This window comes from Ambystoma mexicanum, chromosome 5p (genome assembly GCF_040938575.1).
Source record: "Ambystoma mexicanum isolate Mex_15411 chromosome 5p, UKY_AmexF1_1, whole genome shotgun sequence".
NCBI classification, from domain to species: domain Eukaryota; kingdom Metazoa; phylum Chordata; class Amphibia; order Caudata; family Ambystomatidae; genus Ambystoma; species Ambystoma mexicanum.
This window is the reverse complement of record NC_090930.1, coordinates 1,070,363,243-1,070,384,881: the sequence shown is the minus strand read 5'-3', so window position 1 is coordinate 1,070,384,881 and position 21,639 is coordinate 1,070,363,243. Positions and strand designations below refer to the sequence as shown.

Here is a 21,639-nt window from a genome sequence, read left to right as displayed (position 1 = left end):
TGTCAGACCTATAAAAATAACCAACTAAAATAAATGTTGTAATGCGAGTAGTCGTTCAGCCGCAACTAAAAAAGCCAAGAGAAAACGGTTTACAATTCTTGCTGCAGCAACATGATTGCTTCAAAACCAAACAATGACGTGCTGGAACGCTAATTGTCTTTCCGTATGAAATGAGCTGTTGCTCTGGGATGTCTTCGCTCACAGCGTAGCCAGGGGACGTCCGTTTTATTGCGTCTGGTCCCGTGGGTGCGCACGTGCACGTCCCTCTGTGAGCCTATGCAAAGGTCTGCAGCAGCAGCCTGTCACCCAGGCCGACGCTGGAATGGAGCAGTAAACATGCAATCCACAGCCAGCTTTATCAATCACGGCCATATCTCACATTAAATCGTGGACACCGAGCGGAAATGGCCCGTTTCCGCCAAGAAATATCACACTCTCCACTTTAATCGTCTTCTGGAATGGGAAAACACACAGTAGGAAAGGTAGAGAGTGCCACCACCTGGACAGAACTGCTGCCTGCAGCTGGGAGGGTTTCCTGCTCCTCTCTATGTTATATTAGAAACACTGACAGGGGATGGTGCGTTATACAACCTTAACCAGGGAGAGGGAACTGAGGGATGCTGACTTCCCACCCGGTGTTTCTAAGGGCTCGATTTAAAGCAGTAATTATGTCATATTCATACACACTGTTTCATAAAGTAAATGATAAATAAAATGCACATTTACAAAAGTAGCAACATGGTGGGTATGTGATGTGGCGCAACCCAGGGCACAGTCATTTCCAGGCGTGGGGGGGGGGGGCGGCCTAGGACACAGACACATTTGCCCCCACCAAGGACTCTAAGAATCTCTTTCTTCAAGTCCCTCCCCTCTGCCCCTCGTCCTTTCGCCCAGGTCACAACCTATATCATGTTATGTTGTCCGGGCAGTGACTAAAATAAACATGGCAACCTTTTGGTGTGATAACCCCCTTCATCTGTGCAGGAATCAGAATGATCAACAAGTGATACTTCAGAGGCAACATTACCAGCCACTAGGAAGGCATATAGACTGTTGCATGGAAGGTGGAGAGCGCAAATCAGTCGCTGTCTGAAAAAGGGACACACACCCCATAGATGCCGAATTCAGAAGACACTAGACCATGCTGGTACATATTCCAGATCATATGCATTTGAGTTCTGAGCCTAGAAGCCACAAGGAAGGCACATGTTCCCTACTGTGGACAGAGGACACAGATTGGGAGTCAGGGGAAAGGTATACGTGCTCTGTCAGAAATAGTGGCCCGGGACCAGAAGCTATGAGGAACGTACACGTAGACCTATCATATATGAAGGACATTGATTAGCAGCCTCACAGAATGTACAAGTGCTCAAGTGCTTAGGGACTGGCAACTTTGACAGCCTAAGCACAATTAAATTAAGTGAGTTGCTCAGGAGCACACTTTTGTTAAACAGCGATGCTCAGATTTGAGCCGAGTCTGTAACTGCGGCACTTGGCCACATTGTTTTCTAGTTCTTGAATGTTTCACTTTCAAGAACTAGAAAATACCCCGTTTTTGGCGACCTGAAATAGAAAATAAATGAATTACATGATAAATCAACACTACAATAATTCAAAAGAAATCTATGTAGAGAAGCTTATTATGCAAAAGGATAATGATTGCAGCTTTGTTTTTTTCACCATGAATTGAAATCTAAAAGTACAAAATCCTATTTGAAGCCGAAAACATCTCAACTGGGTTTTGCTATTGTCTTTTAAAGACTTAAAAACACTCAACAAAAGAAATGGTATGAAAATGTCACCTGCTTATAGTAATAGTTTAAGAAAGGCTGCAGAATTGTATTCATTATTTGACAAACATTTACAATTCTTGGTTTTTTGTGTCAAATAAGCACAGTTGGAAATGACCTTGCCAGAGACGTGTGGTATGTATTTGTCGTGCGCCTGTTTAGAACAGGAAGATAGCACAGGGGCAACGTGCTGTTCTTGGAACCAAGACCACACAGAGCAAGAGAGGTTTGAATCCTGGATCTCCGCTTAGAAACTAAACTCGGGTATTAAGTGTGCTTTAAGAAACCAATTAAACAAAATAAAAAAAAACTCTTCCACTCAAATGGGCAATATAAAAGAAAAAGAAAGGGCAGACAATGGGATAAAAAATGCAGCACGAATGTGAGAAGGAACACCTGTAAACTAAAGACAGCACATTAAGATAAGGGGATCTGTCCAGGATCACAGTATTGTCTGGTAGCTAAGCCAGAGAATGTGCATTTGAGCTCCTCTGTTTCCAATGCGTCTACGTAAACTCATCACCTAGATAAGGTATTTATTTTATTGCTTGTATAGCGCCAAACATGGCAAGGGCAAGGGCATCAGGGCACCGACAAGGAGAAACAAACAGGTATACAATTATCAACCCAAACCAGAAGCAATATTGTAAGCCAAAAACGTTATGAAATTGCAAAAGTTGCTCAGGCAAATAGGTAGGTTTTCAAGGCTCGCTTAAACAGGGCCAATGAGCCACAACCCCTCAAATCAGGTGGGACAGTGTTAAAAGGTTTAGGTGCTGCAAAATGAAAAGCACTCTGGCCAACTGCAACCAGTTTCCCTCTCGACAAGGACAACAAGTTAGTATAATTGGACCTCAATGTCCCACACATGGCAAGACAGGAGATCCTTTCAAATAGCTTGGACTGTTGCCAAATAAGCATTTGTGCGTCATTGTAAGGAGTTAGGAGGAAATCCTAGCTTCCACTAGGACCGGGGAAGTGGTCGTCTGGCCTGCGAGCCATGCTCTCTCTTCCCTATGCCTTCATCCACACGTACTGCACTATTCTGAATGACCTGAAATGGAGTTATTTCTCCCTTGTTAATTCCATGTAGCAAGGTACTGCAGTGATCCAGCTTGGCTGCAATAGCAGCTCTTGCCACGACAGAGCAACTCTTCTTGGTTAAGAAAGGTCACATTTGCCTGAATAATGTAAGGTGGTAGGAAGAGGTGGATATGATATTCACATGTGCCTTCATGCTCATCTCCTAAGGTTTTTACTTTCTCCAGAGTGGCAATGGTACAGCCAGCCATGACAAAGCTTTTGTAATCAATAATTCACTTTTTTATTCTACTGGCTGTGCCGGCTAGCATCACTTCAGTTTTGGAGTCTTCAGGGACATGCCATTAGGGAACATCCTTTTACAGGATTAAGATCCTGTTGGGTACCTTTAACACATGTGTATATTTATAGCCAATTAGCTGTACATTGGTAGTTAAGTCTTCCTTATATGTAAAGACTAAATACCGGACTGAGCAGAGAACCCAGCATAAGCAAATCATCTTGGGCCATATAGGTAGCGACAATGCCCAACAAGACATTAACTAGGTTAGTGGATAAGTGAGCTAAATACGTGGTTAATTTTTTCATCTGCAGTATGTGGTTTGTTTGAATACTAATGTAATATAGTTTGATTTAAAAGGGTAATTCCTAAGGACAAGACACAAACCGAACATTTACTAGGAGCTGGAAATGAAACCGGTCTAAAGTAGACATTTGTGAATATGCAGCCCTTATATAGGATGGCTGACGTTCATTTTAATGTGGTGTTGAAGTCGCATATTTAATTGCCACAGCAACGTCTGTTAAAGACGAAATTAGCAATTAATAGTAACATTATAATGCCTTAGTTTGCAACAGCGGGGCCATATGAAATAGAATATCGAATCCCAGTATAGTTAAAGCAAGTGCATGAATACCTTGTGGTTTAATATAATAGGAAGGTTGGGCACATGTAATTTAAACAATGAGGTATTAATATGGTTTCCCAAAATATGGCGGTCGCATATGTGGGAGGGGCACAAATGACATAGATGTTTACGGATTACCATGGAAACGACTATCAACATTATGGAGATGGTGCCAGCTACTTGGCTTGAACAGGCGAGCTAACGCGAACATTCTGAGCGGGTGACAATCTGTTACAGTTACAGGTATGAGGTTAGAATGATACTATGCAAATCATTCTGGGGCCACAGAAACTAGTTTTAATAATTGTTTAGACATAGTGGATAAAGTCGGAATACAGAGTATTTTGATTAATCAAATTCACAAAATAGGGGGCGCACAAAGCTAACATTCTACGTGACCTATCTAGGCTGCTACTATTTCTTTTTTGAAGCGCTACTTGATGCATGATCATATATATTTTTGCAGGAGGGATCAACCCATGAATTACAGGGAAGGACGTAGATAAAAGGGCAAACAAGTGACTAAGACAAAGAAATGCATGGAAGATAAGGAAACTGGAATTACTCTCCAACCATGCAATGTTTCACAAACATACACATGGGATATGTTTATTGACATATTGAGAACATGTGATCTATGACAAATATGTTAAATATGATATATACCATGGTGACAGTAATCTTCAACTGGAAAGAATCAATGTCTACTACAACAAAGCTACAGGTGGAAAATATGTGCCCTGTGTGGTTTTGGTGGATCTTGAACCAGGAACTATGGACTCTGTGCGGTCGGGGCTTTTGGCCAGATCTTCAGGCGATGTAACTTCGTCTTCGCTACATGCGACAACGACTTTTAGGGCATTCCATCCTGCTCCACAACGCTTCCTACATCATGTATGGATACTTTGGTAATCCCCGTATATTTACAAAGCGCACGTTGGCGCTGCATTATTTGTTTCAAAACGAAATGCCACCTTTAAATTGAAAGAAATTGCTGTGCAAGTACTGGAGGTGCAGCGCTTTGTGTCTTCTATCTATTTCTCTGCATTTATGCCACTTTGAAGGTATTCTTTACTGATTACTTGGCCTTCCATATATTGCCACTCCATTTCTTCTTGCTTTGTTGCCTCGGCCTGTCTCTGCTCCTTCCTTCCTTCCAATTGGTTGCATTTGGCCCTTAAGCCAATTGGAGCAACTGGGAGGTGGGTGCCAGCCATAACGACCTAAGGCCCACAACGAAGGCCCCTGTCTGCTCCCTGTCCACTACAAGGACACATCGGGGTGTCTACGCTTGCGGTAAGACGGTTGGTGCCCTCCTAATTGACATTTTGCATTTGTGTGTGCTGCTGCCTGCAACATGGGCTAAGGCTCCATGTATCTGTCCTCCTAATTGACATTTTGAATTTGTGTGTGCTGCCGCCCTGCAATATGGGGTAAGGCTCCATGTATCTGCCCTCCTAACTGACATTTTGCATGTGTATGTGCTGCCGCCCTGCAACATGGGGTAAGGCTCCATTTATCTGCAATCCTAATTGACATTTTGCATTTGTGTGTGCTCCTGCCCTGCAAAATGGGTTAAGGCTCCCTGTATCTGCCCTCCTAATTGACATTTTGCATCTGTGTGTGCTGCCGCCCTGCAACATGGGGTAAGGCTCCATGTATCTCTCCTCCTAATTGACATTTTGCATTTTGTGTGTGCTGCCGCCCCTTAACAGGGGGTAAGGCTCCATGAATGTATTCACTTTGAACTCTCCTCTGCACTTTGCGTGTGATGTATTACTTCAGTATGTTCATCTATGATGTAATCACCTCACACACTTCCTTTCTGTAACCTGAAGCACTGTAACCAATCTCTTAAGTAAAAGCACCTAGATAGTCTTGGGTAATAAAATATATGTTTTTGTTTTTTATTTTTCATTATTTTTCTCTATTACTTTCCCTATCCAATCCTCCCCACCTCCAACCCATATTTTCTGTCATTTTTACTTTTACTTTTACTATTTACCAATGCCTATGCATAATGTCAATAGCATTCAGATTGGAAAGTTTGAATTATAGCATGGTTTGAAAAAAGGCTGAGTAGTCGAAACACGTGTCACAGAGAAGGGCTGAAATAGGAATTCCAGTAATGAAAAGACAAAGATTTAATACGTGTTGGTGCAAGTTTCAAGAGACACACAGTTAACTACATTAATAAATGCTTCAGGGTTTTGCATCCTCCTTGATGCTTACAAAATCTGCAAATCGAGTCCTCTTCCTGAATAAACTTTTGTCTAAATAGGACCTCGCCTACTGGTACCAGATTCCATCTAAAGTAAATAAAGTCCTTCTTAAACTTAGCACATGGAAAACAATGTAAGTGAGAAGCTACGGATCCCAACCATTTGGGTTCCATTGATAAATGACTGAAGCTAACATAGCCATGGAACATAGCAATGGTTTTTCACCAATCAAAACTGTATCTAGCCCTTTTTACCTTTTTATCCAACAGATTTTTCTTTGTCAAACCACATTCATTTAGAGCCCTCATGCATCTTTCGGTATGTGCCACCAAATTAGAAACAGAACCACGTTCTACAAAATCCCTATATTAGAGTATAGAGTGTTGGTGGATGAACTCATACATTTACGAAATAATGATAATACATACTACAATCCTACAATTTTCAAAGATGACATCCCCAACTCATATTTTATAGCGGCAGTCAGTACTGCATTGGGGGTCCCCAACACTTTATGTCAAATTATACCTTCAAGGGTAATTAAATATTCCAACATCCACTCAGGCAGTAACTCTTTTCCGTATAGTAGTTTTGGAACAACCTTTGCCTTAAAATACATGACCAAGGGCACATATGAAAACTTATAATAGCATTTGACAAATAAGAGAATCAGCCTGTGCATTGTTTGGTAGCAATGTAATTGTTTCTATTATGAAAGTTTATATAGTCAAGTTTATCAGCCTCAGAGCGAGAAGGGCTGAGTTAGCCTTGTCGGGTTTTGGTTCTGTGATCTGACATGTAAGGACAGATCTCTGTAGCAAGTGCTTAACAAATTGAGCGATCTTCATAACAATTGTGCTACAGTCAATGTTCAAACCAAATGTAGAAGAGTCAACATAGAAGGCATTGAAGACACACTTGATCAGATCGGGTCCCGGCCCTTAGTTCCCGCAACACCAGGTAGCAGGCTCAGAGCATCAGCAGTGTACTAGACAAGATCATAGAATGTGCTATTTATTTTCTTTAAAAAAAGTGAAGACTTCCTTGTATCAAGCAACCAGTTGGAGGACTTGCCCAGTGTGAGAATCTGGGGCACATGCCCTGTTTGCCCACCCACTAAGACTCCTTTACAGTGGTGCTATCCCATTGGGAATGTGACTTGTTTTTCTTTACTCTCCCAAAGAGACAAAATTTACCCATACAAACGCATATTCAACATCCCACGTAACACAAACATGTGCTCTACGTTAGCTTCATATTAAAAACATAAAATTATCTCTGGCATTTTGAGATTTTTAGATTGGATTTGCATCCCTACCTATCATTGTTACAAACTACATAAAAGTCTGTAATAATAATGCTGCATCAGTCAAAAAATAACTCTGTAGGAAGCAAACAAAGACTAGATACAGCCACACAAATTGTAAAGTCAATCACAGTGTATATTTTTCAAAATGTACCATCAGGAAATGTTGCACCCAAGGTTAATACATCGTGAGTAGGATGCAGACACGTTGTCAATACCCAGTATTGATAATCATATATCATCTCATACAAGATGGTTGACGAATTGGGTGACCACTTACCATTCTCCGGAAACACGAAAGGGGGATTCTCCGATCTGACAGTGTGAGTTATTTTTACAGGTTTGTTAGGGAAAAGGGCTTCCTCTTCACTGGCCGCCCTCTGTTTCCCTACTTTCCTCTTTGGGGGCTGAGGGGATATTAACGCATCTGCAGAGTCGCTGTAGCCTTCAGTAGATTTAGACTGACGATCATGTCCCTGAGAATAAAAAGATATCAACAATATTCTGTGTTGACTGTGAGAAAAATCATCAGTTCTTTACAATGAGACCTCACTAGTTCTAGACTGTCGCACAAACAACTATTAGCTCACATGGCGTTGTGCATAGGCTGAGGACGTATTAAGGTCTGATAGGTGAATCAAGCATCATGTGACCAGGAATGGCAGGTCTGCCTTTTGCCAATGCTCCAACCCATTCCCTCACTTCAGCTAGACCCAATGCATGACCTATCCTCCAATTGATCAGCAGAGTCTATTTTGTAAAAACCAAATGCACTCAGAACCGCAGGGGTTTAGCTTTTGATGGGATTGCCTAGGATACCCCCTTTCAGGTATACTTTGTCTGTGGCATGCCTGGTCCCATTGTAACAGGATACTCAACCTTACATTTCTAGCATGGCAGCTGCCAGTGCTATCTTCTAGGCTAGTCTAGTGCAGTTGAGTGTGACCATATCAACTGAAAAGACATCAATCATCATCACTGTCAATCATCAGTTTCCAGTGCCACTTCATTGCTCCCATCTACCCTCTGCATTTTGGTACTGTTTGCAAAGATTTTGTGCATATGGGGCCAGCACACTTTGCCTGCTATTTTAACCCATAAACGCATAACTCAACTAGCACACTTTGAATTCTCTACTTCCTGTGCACACATATCTCTCACTCGTACTTCCTCTACAATCTTCTCTTCTCTACTTTCCTTTCTCCCAACAGCTAAACTGGACATGAAGCAAGATAACAGTACTAAAATCTTTATTTTGGATTGAATAAAAAAATCCAAAAAAGATACAACATACACAACCATTAGACAACCAGAACAAACCACAATAATTAATGTTACAATATCATTTCATTGCACAATTTCATGATTTTAAAAGAATAAAAGAAACTACCTAAGATCATTACACAGTTAATTTATAAAATCGCATATATAAAACAGCCTAACATTACATGAAACCTATGCAAACCTTAGCAATTATGGGGTATGTAAGATCAACCCATCTAGTTTCATCATTACTTATTGCTGTTGTAACTTATCTCTGCCCCCTTTTTCATATCCGCCATGCTATTCTTATATATAGTGATAAGTTCCAGGCTATACCTGGCGAGGCTGCATTCAATAGGTAATAAAGTGCTGGCATATGCTGGGTAACGCCTCTTCTGTAAACAGCGGCAGCAGATATTTTTTCCCTGGGTCATAATACGCTGGGCAAAATAATAAAAAATGTACCAAATCTTCATGCCCAGCTTGACACGTAGGGCATTTGGATTCAAATTCCCAGCCAGATCTCCGACTTCAAACTTCACCAATTCTAAGCACCCAAAGCGCACCCTTGTAATGGGTGCTCTTTGGTATTTCCAATTTGACCAGACAAGGTATTTCTTTATGCTATTTGACAATATTATCATCATTTCTCTATTCATGGATTTTAATAGTTCTTGTATCTCTCTAGTCTCGTTTACCCACTCCTTTAGTTTCTTCATCAATAAGCGGGCCCTACCACTGTCCAATAATAGGGGTCCAATAGTCGTACTACTAGCATTTGCTTTCCACAGCATTTTCTTACATTTTGTAACCATCCAATTTTATTGGTATCCTTTTTTCCCCATAGATCCTTTAGCAATTTCTCTGAAATCCCAGCCTTTGGGTTTGACCATACACGCAACCATAAATTGCAAGGCTCCTGGGCCAGTAAATCTTCCAGGAAGGCATGCCTATTTCTTTATGTGAAGCAAAGTTTGGCGCTGACATGGGTAAACCCAACAAAGATTTCACACAGTGTTTTTCCTTTTTTGCAACACACCATAATCTCCATAGCTCCAAATCGCAGCACCATATTTAATCACCCCTATAATATGTGCATTATAGATCTTTTCTACAATACAGAGTGGTTGCTGCTTGTGCTGCTTCATGAATCTGTAGATACCACCAACCGATTGTTTCATCACTGGGACCTGTTTCTGTACATGTGCATGCCCATTAAATTTCCCATTAAATCGAACCCCTAGGTAATCACATTGGGTCACTCTTGGGATCATTAGCCGATCACACCATATTTTTGGGAACTTGCACGCCCGTTTCTTCCCTATACACACCATTACCGCTGATTTAGTGGTATTGACGTGCAGGTCCAAGTCCCTCATGTAAGTGGAAAATGTATTTACCAGAATCTGCAGGGCTCTTGCAGTCTGCCCAAAAAAGTACTTTATCGTCTGCATAATTTAAAGCTGGGATTAGCATGTTTCCCAGTACATCTGCATGGCACTCCAATAACTTCTCCAAGAGCTTGTTGATGTACAGGGAGAAGAGCAGGGGGGCCAGTACACACCTCTGTCTTACTCCAGATTCAATCGGAAACCAGGCTGTAAAATGACCCTTAATATCAGAATGAATACAAGCCTCGTTGTCCCTATGCAGAGCCTACAGGGTGTCCAGAATAACAGTTGGGCAATCATATGACCTGAGCACGTCCCACAGTTTATTCCAATTTACTTTGCCGAAGGCCGTGGTCAGGTCCATGAACGCTAAATATATTAGTTTGTGTTTAATGTACAGGCAGTGGGCAATTATCATATACAAGTTTAGGCACTGTTCCAATGTCCCCAATTTAGGCCTAAACCCTAGTTGAATTTGGGATACAATTTCATTGATTGTAACCCACTCCTCTAGTTTGGAGAGTAAGCACTTCCCAAACATTTAAAGCTTGTGTTCAATAGGGATATAGGCCGATATGATTGTGGTATTTTTCTACACCTTTTTTTGTAAATTGGAACAATAATTGCTCTTCTCCATTCCCTTGGTATGAGATTTGTACACAATATTGCATTGAATAACATTTTTAAAATTGGGCCCCACATTTCATCATTGTCTTGGTAAAACTCGGCCAGTATTCCGTCACTACCAGGGGCACGCCTTCTTTTGCATTTTGGATGGCTTTCATCACCTCGGCAAGTGATAGGTAACCGTTGCCCTTCACACTGTCTATTGCCCATCGATTTTCCCAGGGAGCATGTCTCAAATTGTTTTCCCCTCCCTGTGCTTGGTAAACCTTACTATAATGGTCCACCCATATGTGATCTTGAATACCACATTTCAATCCCACTGTTTGCTCACTATATACAGGGTGTCCGTTGACTTCCTTCCAGAAGTTACGTGATTCATTGTTTTTGCTCGCTATCTCTAGCATGTCCCATGATTGATTGTCCAGCTCTTTTTTGCGTATTCTAATCTGCTCTTAATACTTTGTCCTAGCCTGAACAATCTCCTTCTTAGGGGATTCTAGAATTGTGAGTAGACTTAATAGATTTGCCTTTGCAAATCTACATTCATTATCAAACCATCCTGCCTTATGCACCTTATTCGCTTTAGAAGAGCATCTGCCCATATATCCCTCTTCGATGTTTCCCATCAGATGCATAAAGGTTTGTACTATAACAACACGGTTAGAGTCCGGGTTCAACAAAAGTACAATGAGAGCTATGTGTTTTTTTCACAATCTTTTTCCCCATTACATTTTTAGTTGAGTTGTTCCATCTCAATCCTTTAGTGGTATTACCTACATAGGCAATTTCTGTGATATGTTCAAACTGGTTACTTCTCAACTTAATGGTCGGCCATTTTATGACTAGATCGAAAGCACAATGGTCAGCAAAAAGTCTCACAAAATAGTGACATGGTATTTGTAAATATCCCCCTTTCCCTACTGCTGGGAAATGTAAAGCCAATCGATTAGCAGGCACTGTGCATGCAGGTGGATTCACCTTACCAGTGCCGATCTTCATGATGACCTGACATTTTGGGTGTAAAAGCTGCTCAAATGCTGTGCCTGTAATGTCAATGTTTTTCTGGCTGTGTTTATTTCTCTCCACCCAGGGCAATTTGAGAATAAGCAGATTTGAGACCTACACATGTACACTCTCCTGTTGTTTCTGAGGCATGTGGACTTTTAATAAAGGCTCTTCTTCATGCCCAAACTACTACTGCCCAATTTCGATTGTGGATATAGCAAGAACGATGTATGAAAGTGGATATGTACATTATTATAGGAGTGGGCAGAGAGGAACCATAATTATAGATGGGCAGATATGAACTACAGGGATTTACTCCACAGAGGGGTTCCAAGTGACATCTGATAGTCCACGAGAGCAAATATCAAGTTGTGTCTGATGTCACCGGGAACTCTGAGGTGGAATACACTCTATAGTTGAAGATGTCCCATCTATGGTTTGTGTACAACCACCCCTGCACCACCATTCCCAACCCCAGGCTGTCCTTGTTGACTAGCAGTGCAGGAGCAGAGAATGGAGTCATGAAGAAAATGTGTTAAACATAAAAATACAGCACCCTTCACCCCATCGCCCCATTGCAACCCACTGCAACCCAAACGGTTACAATCAAATACCATCTGGAGAATATGCTCCATCCCCATGCTACAATGTCATGTCACTTCATTAGGAAATCCCGAAGCAAAAACTATGACATCTCAGTAAGAGGACAGAGCATACAGAAAAGGAAACAGATGCCAATAGCTTCCTATGGAAGCCATATACAACAATACAATATCGCGTTAGTAACCCGTTCCACAGGCTATACCTGTGGGTAATGCCCCAGGCAGCCCAAGTTAAAGTATTGGAATGGGTTACTAACAGCATTAGCGCCCCGGGTGGCCAATCCGGTGACCCGGGTGCTGATAGCAGTGTCTTTTCTATGAATTAACAGGATGCCTCACAGCATCACGTTCATTCATAGAAAAGACTGTGTCGAGATGGCCGCCACAGAGCTGGAAGACTGGGCTCGAAGCGGAGCCCCTCTTCCATTTCCATGGCAGCAGGAAGTCAGAGAAGCAGCAGCAGCGGCGGGCTGCCGTCGTCACAGCTATCAGGTAAGTGGAGGTATGAGGGATAGGGAAATGATGTTAAGGGAAGGTGGGGGAAAGATGGCAGGGGAAGCAACTGCCAGGTTGCTCAGAATGCCGGCTTGGATCGTGGTATTCAGCCTGCGATATGAGCAACCTGATTAGCTGTGCCCCCCACCCGAGGTGCTAATTCTACTTGTAACATAGGCAGACTAGAGCAAATTCTAAGTGCATCTGACCATGCCACTGTACTAGAAACACTTGCGAAAAGTGCACCACATTAAGAAATGGGCGCCTTTACGTTGCTTTCTTATATTGGGCTCAAGAAATCTCCTGCAGGATAAACTTGCGAAGTTGGCAGTCGATTCCGGACTACACTATTTCACCTGATGCATACCGATAGGATATCACCAATACCAGCACTGCTCATAGATGCTGTTTCTCTGGTATGAGAATCCCACAGTTAGGTGCAAATAGAGGGGGCAGGCAAGGATGTTCTCTTTTCCCCTGCCCAGCTCTTCTGATGAGGTTGACAGCACCCACTGTACCCAAATTAATCCAATGAAAGACTCAACAGGTCTTCATATAGATCACAATTATATACCAGTGACAATGCCACACTTGATGTTACCTGTAACAGGTTGCAAAGTGCTTGGTTCAAGCCTGTGACTGCATTAAGAGTCGTGACCTAAGCAATTACCCCAGTAAAATAAAAAATTGACACTTTAGTGAAGGGCACTAGTGGCTGGGTAGGGGGAGAGGAGAGTAGTGGAGCTCAAGTGCTTCTGCTCTATCATGGGGGTTCCAAAGCCTACATCAGCCAAGAAAATGTAGGTCTAGTGCTTTATTACTTCAAGTAACTCTTCTGCATACACCAAGGAAAGACCTTAAAAACAGAATGATAGAAACGTTAGGATGTTCTGGTTGGCACACTCAAACAAGGGATCACTCGAAATGAGAAATGAGGGGACAGTGATGAAGGAGAAGGAACAAGTGTGATGATGGAGAATGGGGGTGACAAAGCCGAATGGCTAACAAGGAGGAGAAGGACTAGACAAGGGAGAAGGAATTTGACTGAGAATGATGATGGAGAAGGACTAAGAAAAAGCAGAAGGACTAGAAGCCATGCCAAGAAGAAAGAATGGGTGGTATTTGTTTCCATGTATGACAAGTATGTGACGGGAAGGGGATGAGGGACCAGAGGGATTGGAGTGAAAGGTGCAGGAAGCCAGTGCACTTTTATCCATATATGAATATCAAAAGTCCTTCTATATAATAATACTTTGACGAAGTTAGCCATGACAATTTTTCAACAAAAACTAAAGCCACATTACATATGTACAGTAACAACTACTTTGAAAAATAAGACCACCTTCTGGAGACGAGGGTCTCCTATGCCAGAAGGCCTGTCTTTTTAGTTTGCTTACATGCTCTACCCTTCAATGAAATATTGTGAAGATGATTCCAGAGTGCATGCTTGGCAGAAAAGAAGATCTCATATATAAGCTAAAAGTTTGCCTGAAATATGTTGGTGTAAAGAAAATAATGCCCACACCAGCCTCCCTAACACAACGGCTGTGTGAGTGTGTGAAACCTGATTGTATGGAGAAGCCTGGTTTTTTATCATTACAGAATCATTACCCATTATTATGGAAACATTGCCCATTGTTAGAGAATCATTACCCATTTAGGAATTAGTTATCCATCATTGCATCCTGTTTAGTTATCCATCATACACTCTGATTAGTTCTGATTAGTAGTGACAACATTAGACTATCCACATATATGTAGCCATTTGTATTTGCTATAGACTGAGGCCTGTTATATTTGAAGTGCCATTTAGAGACACAAGTTATATTTGTAGACACATGTAGAGATATGTTGTTATGTATTATGCATGCATGTAGAGATACACGCATTGAGTGTGCACTTAGAATATGCATTGCGGCATTATAGATAGTGCTTGGGTTTGCGAGAGAAAGAGTAAACGCTAGACAGAGCATGAAAGCTGGCTCTGAAGCCATTCAGAAGCTGTTCGTTCCGCGGAGAAGAAGAGTTACAGTGTACAAGTATGCGTAAACAGTTTGGTTGATAAGAGGTCACCTTTGCCTTAGTACAGACACGGAGAAGGAGGCTTTTTCAGGCCCTGGGTGGTGCTTTGCAGACAGAGAGAAGGTGGGGGCAGGCAGCACCATGAAGAGAAAGGAGAGAGCCAGTGAATGGAGGAATATGAGGAGATGGTGCAGGCAGACAGAAGGAGGCCATGGTATAGATATGTAGAAAATGTCACATTGACCAGAACACGCGGTTATTGAAAAGTACAAGTACATGCATCACAGACATTAAGGGACTGCTCACATTTAGAAACACTGACAGATAGAAAGAGAGGCATTTTAGCTTAGAGAGAACAAGTGTAACCATAGAGATTTATGTACGTCATTGAATAGTATAACCAGAGGTGAGGAGATTGTAGTTTTTAGATGTAGATGGAGATGACTTAGAGAGAGACGTTTGGTTGGCATGAGATCGAGAGGCGAATGAAAGGAAGTTGCCATTGAGGGAGAAGTGTTTTTGGTGCAGCAGAATCAAATGGCTTTGGGAGTTTGGAAGCTTAGGGAAGCATTCTGATGAGAGCAGAGTTCGAGAGCTTGGCAGAGGCATTGAGGCAGTTCGAGTGACCAGACTGGCAGAGTGAGCTGGAGAGGGGAGTATTGATCTGAATGAGACACATGCATGGGGAATTAGAACAGACACTCACACAGAGTTTTGGCTGACATGATAGTTGGGGTAATCAGACAGGGTTTGTCTTAGAGAGAGAGTGTCAAGTAGGGTGTGGAATGGAGAGGTGTGGTGTGGAATGGAGAGGAATGGTGTGGATTGGAGTATTAGATTGCTTGCATTAGAAGCCTGTAAGGCATACATTTATTGCATTGCATGGTAGATTTGCACCAAAAGCATAAAAGGTGCACATTCAAGATTTGCATTATAGTAGTATTTGCATCATGCATTGTATGAATAAAAGTGTTTCTATTGTTGAATAGATTCATGTGTTTTCTTTGTGTCTTATGTTATTGTGTACATAGGAGTATGTTGATAGGAGTAATCTAGGAGTAACACAGTGCACAAAGGCCCTGAGATACAAGAGCAGGGGGTGGCATCCCCCTAGGAGATTGTCTAAGACTGACAACAGGCCGCCCACGCGGGGCTAGGCCAGAGGTAGATTTGTGTTATTTCTGACAAGAGAATGGAAGCTGTGAGATTTTGGCCAAAGTAAAAAATATGGAAATGAATAAGGATTTCTTAGCAGAATTATACGGAGACAGCATTGCAAAGATGGGGTGCTTGTGGGTCCATGATTTGAAGGAACTGATCATTCTAATGCTAATGCACTATGTGGCATCAATCCCATTAACAAGGGAATGCCCTTTCTTATTGATATGCTGTACATATCTATTAGCAATGGATGAGCTCTTTCTGTTTATATTGCTTTGATTCATAATGGTGAAAGCTGAAAATATTATTTTACTCCTTAAAAGACATTGCTTAACAGATCAATAAGAGGACCATTGCTACTGCAAGTCTGAGACATGGACCATATTACACAAGGAATAGCAGGTCAGAATTTGATAAAGGCAGATGGGGACCTCTGCTGAACCCGGCGTAGATGTTTGCCATGCACGAGGGTAGGTAAAAATGCACCTAAAACATGTATGCAACCCCTGCTTGAGCGAACACCAGTGCATCTGACACTCCGAGAGTTGGGGTGTCTTGATACCCCCAGCACATGATACCTGGGGTATCGACAATCTGCCCCACCACTAAGGGAGCTACTTTCTCCAGTGCATGTTGTATATTGAGACATGAGCTAAGGCAACTGGGACTCCCATGAGGAGGGCTTTCAGTGCACTCAGTGTTACATGGCAAGCTACAATCAATGACCCTTTAGTAACACCCAGTGGCAGTGGTCCAAAAATCTGAAAACAAAACTACCAATTTTGTCAGGTTTTAGGAAGCTACTGAAACAGTGCAAATTATATACAGGCAAGCTGTGCAAAGAGCTATTCTAATATGTTTACATAATGAATGGCTTTAGCTACCGGCTACATTTTGATCTTGTGATGCATTGTGAACTTAGGCTGGATGTAGAGTAGCCACAGAATATTGTAGTGTGAGACCCGATGGAAATCCCTGTTGCACCGCTGTAGGTGATTTCTAATGGCTCCAGCTGCTGACAGAATGGTTTCCAGACCTCTACTGAACTGCAGTGGCGAACATTCCAATTGGCTCCAGTTGCATCTAGGAATTGCTCATAGGTTTCTACACTTGTTTGTTTTCTGTTGATGTTTTTATCGAAAAATCATATTTGCAAGTGTTTTTCTTCTGGGTATACATAATTAAACATTCACAAACCCAAATTCAGAAATTGTACCTGATGAATTCATTGATAATTGTTCAACAGGTATTTCTCTGAGGCCAAGCAGGTTTGCCTGAGCTATTTCAGGCTAGTCGTGCAATAATGTCTCAAGCATATATGCAACAAGGGCTCTTTGTCAAACTAAAATCCAAACTAGAGACATGGTGAACCAGGAGCAACGGTCAATGCAGATATTGGGCCTCATTACGAGTATGGCGGTAGCCGTGCCTGTAGTAAAGGCATGGCTGCAACCGGTATGGATTTATATCCGGCGTCCAGAAAAGGGCAATTATCGGGTCATTACGACGTTGGCGGACCCAGTAATTGCCCTTTTCTGGCCGCTGGTAAAAATGAATTCCCATTCCCTTTGAGCCCTTTAGGGCTCAAAGGGAATGGGTACTCACGGGTGCCGGTATGGCCACCTGGTAAAACCTGGTGGCTGTAAGGGCACCCGCGAGCAGAGCTCATAGTATACTGGTACCGAAACAACGGTGCCAGTAGCGATATCAACGCCGTTGTTGCCTTACCGCTATATTCGTAATGAGGCCCATTGACTTTGCCACGCGTGATTTTAAAAGGAATAATACATGATTTGGGTAGAAGGAAATGCAGATAAGCATGATTGCACCAGGAACGGGAAGGTATTGCACTGGATTCACAGATTTGGACTGGAGACAATCAGGAGTTGCCTTGGGCATCTCATGCTTGCTCCTGCTGCCTTACACCTTATTCGCAAAGACTACAACTGGTGCGCACCTGGAGCTGCCTTGAACATCTTTGAGATACTCATGTTCAAACGCAATTCACAAAGATTTGCTCAAGGGCATCTCGGAGATGCTCCAGGCAGCTCCAAATTTTCTCAAGTTTTAGACTTTGTGAATCAGGTATGAGGACTCAGGAGCAAATCCAAGATGCTATGGGCATCTTCTGATTTGCTGAACTGCAAATATTTGTGAATCACTGTTTTATTAAAACAACATAAAGTAAAATCTCACTACAAACTTTTTTATATCTTGGAACGACCACGTCCACATAGGCCCCAGGTCGGAATCTTTGCTTTTGTGGTGTCCTAGGGGCATCAAAGGGAAACACACGGATAAGCAACAAGGAACTGTAGGCAGCATATGTGTCATGGTTCAGCAGTACACATTGTGGCGGTGATGGAAACTTGCATCTTCCATCATGCTATCACAGCTGCACCGCTACTTTCTTGCAGTGGTCTAGTCTTTCCAAAGAGGGCGGCCACCACTTCTTTGTATTTCAGTGCTCTACAGTGTTCGGTGCATTGCAACCCTCTTTGTTGCTCTTTGTGGTAAGATGCTAGTTTCTCTGTTCTCTTGCTGCTTACTTGCCTTTTTTCTTTCATTCCTGCCTCGGTAGTCTTTACCTATCCTTCTTGTTCCCTTCTCATTATCTGCCTTCCTGATTCCTATTCGCATTGGCTCTTGCTTACCAGCCACTCTGTTTTCCTACTCCTTCTGCTATCTTTGCCAGGGTTTTCTGTTATTTCTCCACACAGACTTCCAGCTGTTTATGTTCCAGTTTTTTCTTTTTTTTTAGCTTGGCTTTTTCCTCACATCTGGACTTACCTTGCAGCGGTCCCAGTGACCTGCCTGTTCAGTCAGACAGGCACTGTAGCTTCAGGAAGGAATGTTCATATCTCTTCAAAGAGAGCTGCTCTACTAAGAAGACAGGGAGAGGTAGGAACACATTCCAGATGAATCCTTCAAGAAAAGACACCAAGGAAGGTGAGGATATTAGCCATACTACTGGTCTTGAGAATATGAAAGACATCCAGTGCAGAATGCCGTGGCCACGTAGTGGGTCCAAAAGAAACATATTGTGGGTGCATGTACAGTGGACACAGCCGAAAAATGATCTTGATCTATTTTAAGCCTGTGACCCTAGGCATGATGCATGATGATTGAGAGGTCACAGAAGGGTTCACTATGTCTCCAAAGCAGTAAAAAGGGGAACCAGATCCGTATCCAAGGGGGGAAATATTTTTTAGAGTACAAACATTGTTATTTGTCTGCAGCCAAGGCCAGTTGCCTTCGGGTGTAGGGCATGACTTTGGCCTCACTAAAACCCCTCAAATGGCCCCTCGACTGACGTAAAGGCAGTCCCAGCGGCTATGTTATACCCGTTGTGTTACTGTGCACCATTCAGCTTTACCTGGAGCATATTCATCCATGTCCCCCGGGCCAAGCAGGTGTCCAAGTCGACAATGGGACCTGGCTTCAGGAGAGAGGCAAGTGTCCTCCTTCCCTCCATTGTAGGTCTGCGTGGCTTGGTGGGGCGTGGGGCGTGGGCATGACTGACAGCTATGCCCTGAATAAAGTGACCACTGCGGCAATGTGCAGTGCCGCATGGACCTATACCTATAGTCAATTGTTCCAAAATCCAACAGTCAGAGCTGTGTTTTTTAGAGGCTGATATGGGGCTTCTTAAGATTACCCAGCCTCACTATAATCAGCCCCTGCTGTTGTGGGGTTTAATCATAGCACAAACACATATAACTGAAAGGCCCACTGGAAAAATGACCTGCCAGCCTTCAAAAACTTCCACACTGAAATAGGTCTAGTAATTCAGACTGTGTTTGTTTCTGCAAGTAGCAAAATGAAAAGTTGTGATAAAAAAATGGAAATGCTATGTCAATGGCCGAGGACTGGAAATCAAAAGGCCTATCTTTCATTACAAAGGGAAACGGCAAACTAAAAAAAGAAGACTTTAATTCACATTTGTAAGAGAAAATTAAATGTCCTTTCTACATGAAAAGCAGGGGTTTCAAATACTGAAACTGAAATGGCATTTCATGTGCATGTTGCAGTTGTAAAACAAGACATTCAAAAAATATTCCCCTGCTAAAATGAAGATGTCAGGGAAAAGACTTTGTGTGTGGTGGCAAGATGTAATGCATTAACATGTATAATATGCTTCACATGCAAAACACTGGCTACAATTGAAAAAGCCTATTTTGTTTCCATAGGTCACATGTAAATCTCATTTAGCCCTGAGACAGACCATGTTTCTTACTGTTGGGTAGAAATTTCAAAGACTGCCTGGTTCCTGATATGGAAAGGAAATCTCTGTGAAGCTGATGTTCACCCAAAAAATGTACGACACGGCCAGTTCAACACAGACCTACCCCTGGATGGGGAAAATGCTTAGAAATATAAAGTTTGAGATCAAAATTGAGGCCAACTTCAGATTACAGGACAAAATGGCAGATGTCAGTATGACCTCATGGCATCACAGGGCATTGGTTAACTGTCTGCTTCATGATAAGGATCTCCTCAGCCCATCTACTTTCAAAGAAGAAAAAGCTAATTACTTTTACCCCAGCCTTAAATTAAAATTTAGCCCAAGAGGCTGCAGGAGCTCAAGAGAAATGAAACCTATGTGGGGAAATGAGAGCTAAGGTCTGCATAGATGCTGAAGATATCCAATTAGTTTAAATGGACTATCATAACTGGTGACCTTCTCAGCATCGATAAGTCACAATGCGTCCATTCATATGTCATTTTTTAAAGATAATTTCAAGGTGATTTTGTTGAAATAAAATATATCCAAATGCAAATTATGGAATTGCAACAGCAAGTTAAAATGTGTTTCTGGCTGCCCCAAAAATGTCCTGAATTTAATAATTGGTGAGCTGATGGTTCATAAAATTAGGTATGTAGAGATGTCATGTTCATAACGAGTATACTTCATGTGAAAAGGGCAAATAATCATAGTGCGCCTGTGCAATGAGGTGCTGAAATGAAAGTAAGATTCAACTACCAGTCATTAGGAAAAGAATATTAACATCTATATATCATGGCCTTTATTGTTAAATTACAAAGTTTTGCCATGTAGGCACTTTTTGGGTGAAATTGGACATGGAAGAAAGTGTGAATCTCGAATGGGAGTTGCAATATTTCTGTTCTACACTCTTGAACCAATACTTATAGAGGGGCTGGACTTGGGGAGGGTGGGGAGAAATGTAAATGTCCAATCCTGGTTGCAAGATCATAAATTAGCACCACCTAATGTTCACTTCCCATGGGAGGGTCTTAGAGAGTAAAAAGGTCATGCACTATGGAAAAGGGGACGGCTGCTAAAAATCACCAAAGGTGATCTGCTGAAAAACATCATCTTAGTGGCAATATTGGAAGAGGGGTGGAGATTTCTATTACTGGGGTTCGCTGAATGCAAAGCCCTGCTCAGTCTCCATGAGTGCCAAGCCCAGAGATTTCCAAAATAAATTAGATTGTCCAACACAATGTCAGTGTGGGGATCTATTTAAACCATTCCCTTCCATTAGTGGGTTTTACTCCGCTAGTGGGTGGGGGTAAAAGTGTGTAGACCCTTAGCATATTTGACTGTACATTCATGTAATGAACTCCCAAATAGATTGACTCAGGGGGTAGAATTCAAAACTTTCCCCCTCTCTCCTAACAAGATAGTCATTTAAAGTAATTGGTGTGCCTTGGTTTTTCCTGTTCACCCCTAACCTCTCTAATGAAAAGGGGTGTCGTTCCCTAAAACGAAAAGCCCCACTGATACCTCATACAAAAACTTGTTTTTACACAAAAGATACACTTGCCACCAAAACTAAATTGA

General features: G+C 42.1%; 1 protein-coding gene across 1 annotated transcript in view; it reads right to left on the bottom strand.

Annotated features, from left to right (window-relative positions):
* Positions 1–21,639, bottom strand: part of DCDC2 (doublecortin domain containing 2) — a 770,556-nt gene that overhangs the window by 286,893 nt on the left and 462,024 nt on the right. Inside the window, exon 7 of the mRNA XM_069613571.1 lies at positions 7,548–7,743. Coding sequence (XP_069469672.1) covers positions 7,548–7,743 — 196 coding nt within the window. The remainder of the gene's footprint in view (positions 1–7,547; positions 7,744–21,639) is intronic.